The 5,063-nt window shown below is 44.0% G+C and overlaps 1 protein-coding gene across 1 annotated transcript in view; it reads left to right on the plus strand.

The window, feature by feature from the left end:
- LOC148148270 (uncharacterized) overlaps window positions 1–4,445 on the plus strand; it is a 137,169-nt gene extending 132,724 nt beyond the window's left edge. Inside the window, exon 7 of the mRNA XM_087993940.1 lies at window positions 4,174–4,445. Within this exon, the coding sequence (XP_087850066.1) occupies window positions 4,174–4,445 (272 nt within the window). The remainder of the gene's footprint in view (window positions 1–4,173) is intronic.
- Window positions 4,446–5,063: the final 618 nt, after the last annotated feature.

A 5,063-nucleotide genomic window follows, 5' to 3' on the forward strand; every position in this document is an offset into this window, starting at 1 on the left:
GTGTGTGTCTCTCTGACTCTGTGTGTGTGTGTCTGTGTGTGTATGTCTGTGTCTGTGTGTTTGCCTGTGTCTGTGTGTGTGTCTATGTGTGTTTGTGTGTGCCTGTGTCTGTGTGGGTGTGTGTCTGTATGTGTGTGTCTGTGTCTATATCTGTGTGTGTGTCTGTGTGTGTGTGTCTGTGTCTGTGTGTGTTTGTGTTTGTGTGCCTGTGTGTGTGTGTCCGTGTGTGTTTGTGTGTCTGTGTCTGTGTTTGTGTGTTTCTTTGTCTGTGTGTGTGTCTGTGCCTGTGTGTGTCTGTGTGTGTGTGTCTGTGTCTTTGTCTGTGTGTGTGTCTGTGTCTATGTCTGTGTGTGTGTCTGTGTGTGTGTCTGTGTCTGTGTGTGTCTGTTGTGTCTGTGTATCTGTGTGTGTGTGTCTGTGTGTGTCTCTGTGTGTGTCTGTGTCTATGTCTGTGTGTGTCTGTGTGTGTGTGTGTGTGTCTGTGTGTATGTCTGTGTGTGCCTGTGCCTGTGTCTCTGTGTGTGTGTCTGTGCCTGTGTGTGCCTGCGTGTGTGTGTGTGTGTCTGTGCCTGTGTGTGTGTCTGTGCCTGTGTGTGTGCCTGTGTGTGTGTGTGTCTGTGCCTGTGTGTGTGTGTGTGTGTGTCTGTGTGTGTGTGTGTGTGTATGTTTGAACCCTGTCCCTACTTACCATTTACCAATTTGTTTATCCATCACTTTTGCAAATATCTCCTTTTCCATTTTATGAAGTGGTGTTATGGCAACTAATGTCCACTTAAATTGTTTAATATCACATCTGAAAAATGTCAAATGGCCAAAAGGGCATATGTCACTCAGTTAAGGTGCACACATTCTCAGGCCAGATGGGTAAAGTCCATTTGGGAATGGAACCAAGCTGGAGCAGCTTTTTAGACTTATTATATCAACCAAGCTGGGAGGGGGAGGTCAGTGGTTCAGTCAGCTGCATTCTCACCTTTCAAGTCTGAAAGTTGTGGATTCAAGTCCCACACATCCAGAAACTCTCGTGTAGAACTCAGAGAGGGGTAAAGTGCTGATGTGGCCTTTATTGATCGACCTGTAAAACCGAAACCCACTCTGCCCTCTCAGGTGAGTGTTAGTGATCCAGTGACATTAGTTCAAGGCAAAATGAGCAAGGGATTTTCCCTGACGCACTGGGCCTATGGATGCTTTTCAACCTACATTAAATAACCTGGTTTGTGTGGAATCCTGCTGTGTTTTCTACGCTATAACAGTGACTACACTTCAGGAATAATGAGAAAGCACTGTGGGACAGTCCTGAGGTCACAAAACATGCTGACTGGCTCCTACAAAGCCTTGCCAAGGCTGTGATCTAATCCCAGACTCAGTGGTGCTCCTGGCAACATGGGGTCTCATGTGTTCGTCAAATGCAAAGCACTGGAAATATGCAGCAAGCCTGGCACCATGGTAATTACCAGATTACCATACCTGGGTTTGCCACCTCTACTGGGTCAGGGTTATCCCCCTTTTATCTTTTCTTTATCTTGGCCTTAACTAATAATCAGTAGTAGCGGATGCACCAATACAGCAAGGGCACTGTATTTAGATAGCAAGACGGTTTATTACATGATAGCAATAAGTACCAGTGCATTGGGTCAGGGATAATAACAGGACCTTAGAGAATAATTACAGATACACCTTCTTCCTCAGTATTCTAGAGTAGGACTCCTAGTCTCCACCCACAATGTATATGTCATATCAGTAGAATGGCTAGAGTCAATGTAAAATGAATGCTAACCATTTCAGAAACATTACCTTACATAACAAGTTAACTGGCTGAACTTTCCCATGTTGAATTAAAGTGTTTTGTCTGGTGAGATTCATTATGCCTGGCTCACAATGACTTTTCTTACATAATCTATTGCTTCTTCACCTCCTGTGCTTTTTAATGCCCTTCTCGTGTAATCTGATGAAGGGCTTATGCCTGAAGCGCCGATGCTCCTGCTCCTTGGATGCTGCCTGTCCTGCTGTGCTTTTCCAGCGCCACAGGCGTGGCTTGTATAATCGCATGCCGGGGCTAGTGGCAGGGCTCGCTACAGTTGGCACTTTCAGGTGATCACACCACTGGCACCATATTTAAAGCCCAGCTGCTCACCACTTCAGATGTTGTAAGCCTGGATCAATCTCTCACCACTGCAGTGCTGCACTAATACCATCCAAAATGATAAATAACCCGAGAAGGCAAATTAGCTCCTCTTCGTTTTGTATAGAAATGTGAGCGTGTTGGTAGATGGGGTTGGGTGATGGTGAGGAAGGCTGTGTTTGTTCAGCTGGCCAATCTGGGAGATTTTGCAGCGCCAGATACAGCAAGCCTGGACCATGATAGCACTGATCTGAGCCGTTATGTTTCACTGCAGGAGAAAGATCAATGATCTGCATTTTGCAGGAATAAATGCCACCATCTTCTCTCTGCTACCTCCCACTCACAGAATCACCACTGAGTCTAACTCTGTCACCTCTCACCAGGTTTCATGGATTACAACTCTTGCTACTGTATGCATCGTATCAACTAACTGACTCTCAGACACTTCATCTACCAGACCCCTACAGCAAAGCTTTATCCCAGGGAGGGGCCCCTTGTGTGGAATCGCCCGATAGCACCTTCAGTGGTTTGACTGAATTGGAAAGGGTAATGTGCTGTCTGGGAGTTCAGTTCATAAGCACCTTGTACTGGCTACAGATTGTCTCACCAATGCGGACATCTTGAAGGAAGAAGTGTGCAACTCTAACAGAACCCCAGAGGAACAACTGTGCATATGTCGCATAGACACTGCCACACCCACATCACATCATTAACTTGCCTTCTGTGGGGGTCTTAAAGAGTGGGAATAATGGTCGCCTCTCCCAACTGTTACTGCATCAAGGGTTGGTGGGTGACTGGGCTTAATCACCACAGAATGTAATGCAGAATGAACTGCCACACTCACCCTCCATCCCGTATCTCCATCCCAACAGAGCTTGATCCCAAACTTTAAAGAGTAAGAGACTGGAATCCCTAACTGGTGAGTCAGGAATACTAATTGCAATGGGAACAATGAGGAAACAAACAGGAAGGTTTCAAACATGTCACAACTTACAATAGCGACAGATTTGTAAGGGAGTGTCTAGGAGAGGGTAAGTAGATTGTTTGTAATATGTTTGGGTTCCCAAGCTCTTACCTAATGTATGTTGTTCCTACACCCACAGGAATGCCGAGATTGAGAGCCAGAATTGTTTATTCCTGAGCAGGGATTCCACTGATTAACAATGGTTAGTAAGAATTGGTGGGTAGTACTGCCTCACTCCCATGGGCCAACAATACCTACCCCGGGGCAGCAGCTAGTGCACTGTTTACAGATAGGATATGGTGCTGCCCTTTCTACCTATGGCCTGAAATGTATGGAGATGGATTAGGAGTTGGCACCTTGACCCCTCTAGCCCGCTCTGCCCTTCAGTAAGATCATGGCTGGTCTGGTTACTCCACATTCCCAACAGCCCCAAAAACCTTCCACCTCCTTTCTCATTTTCAAAGACTCTGCTTCTACCTTTTGGAGGATTTAAGTTGCAAAGACCCATGACCTTCTGTGAATTTCTTACCCCTGCTTTGAATAGGTGACCGTTAATTTTTAAGCACTAATCCGTCCTTCTCAAATCTCCCACTGAGGAAGCACTCTCTCCACATCCACCCTGTCAAGATTCCACAAGATCTTATATGTTTCAGGAAAGTCACCTATTACCTTGCTAAATTCCAACGTATAGAAGGCTAGCCTGATTAAATGGTCATCCTAAGACAATCTGCCTGTCCCTCCGAGCTGCTTTTAATGCATTCACATCTCTCAATCAATCAGATGAATAATACTGTAAGCAGTACTTCAGATGTGGTCTCATCAATGCTCTGTATAACTGAAGTCCCACTTTTCCTACTTTTGCATTCAAATCCTCTCATAATAAATAAATCATTTGAATAGCTTTCTTTATTAACTTCTTATCTGCATACTAACTGTTTGCATGCGGACGTCCAGACTGGATCTGAGCGGCTCTGCAATCTCACTCCTTCTTTTTTTCATTCGTCTTGCTAAAGTGGACAATTTCACATTTTTTCACATAATACTGCAGATCTTTTGTGCTGTCACCTGACTAATCTTTGTTCCTTTGTAGTCTCCTTATGTCCACCACATAACTTACTTTCCAACTCTGATGACTTTATTGCAATCTGCTTAGTTCACAGCCTTAACTTTAGTACAGACAACGCAGCTGACCACAGAGAGGTTGAATGTCTGACCTGTTTGCCTTTCCAGCAGAATTTACAAGGTCAGACGGCTATCATTTCGAAGAAGAGCAGTGGAGGTTTCCCTGGTGTCCCACAAGCAACATTGTTAAAAGTAGATAATCTGATGACACAGCAGTTCATGGGAGCTTTCTGTACCTAGTGACCAAAAGTACTGCCATTGACTGCAAAGTGCTTTGGGATGACCTAAGAGTGTGAAAGATGCTAAGAAATGCAAGTCTTCCGTTGGGAGTGGGGAAAGACCCCACCACCTAAGGTCTTTCTGCCAAAGTTAAATGGGGTCTGTTCAGTTATTGAACACCTTGGTGCCTCACATGTATGTAAATATATTCTTGTATAAGTAAGAAATGCCTTGGGCTTCTTTGTTCTACACATGTAAAGACTACATAGAATCAAACTGCTCTAGTGGCTATGAATGTAGATAAAGATTTTTATGAATAAAGTGTATTTTTGAAAGAAAAATAAACAATATTATTTTCAGTAATATTTACAGGAAAAAGACATTTGCAAAAAGGTTGTCTCTTTTGGTTGGTCTTCATCCAACCTTCTCAACATATCGTTCAAAATCTTTTATTCTTCAGAAGAGAATCTCCTTGTCCTTAGTTCTTAATAAAGTAAAAATTGGAAGCTGCAGTAGAGACCAAAAGTGTAACAGTGCAGCTCAGCTTTAGATTCAATTCAGGTCGTCTGGTAGTGATTTTATCATTGAATTGAGGAAAATAACACCTGCAGACCACAGCCCCACAAGCCTTGCCCAACA

Source organism: Chiloscyllium plagiosum, unplaced genomic scaffold (genome assembly GCF_037043375.1).
Source record: "Chiloscyllium plagiosum isolate Xiang-an unplaced genomic scaffold, Cpla_swu_hap1 HiC_scaffold_13, whole genome shotgun sequence".
NCBI classification, from domain to species: Eukaryota; Metazoa; Chordata; class Chondrichthyes; order Orectolobiformes; family Hemiscylliidae; genus Chiloscyllium; species Chiloscyllium plagiosum.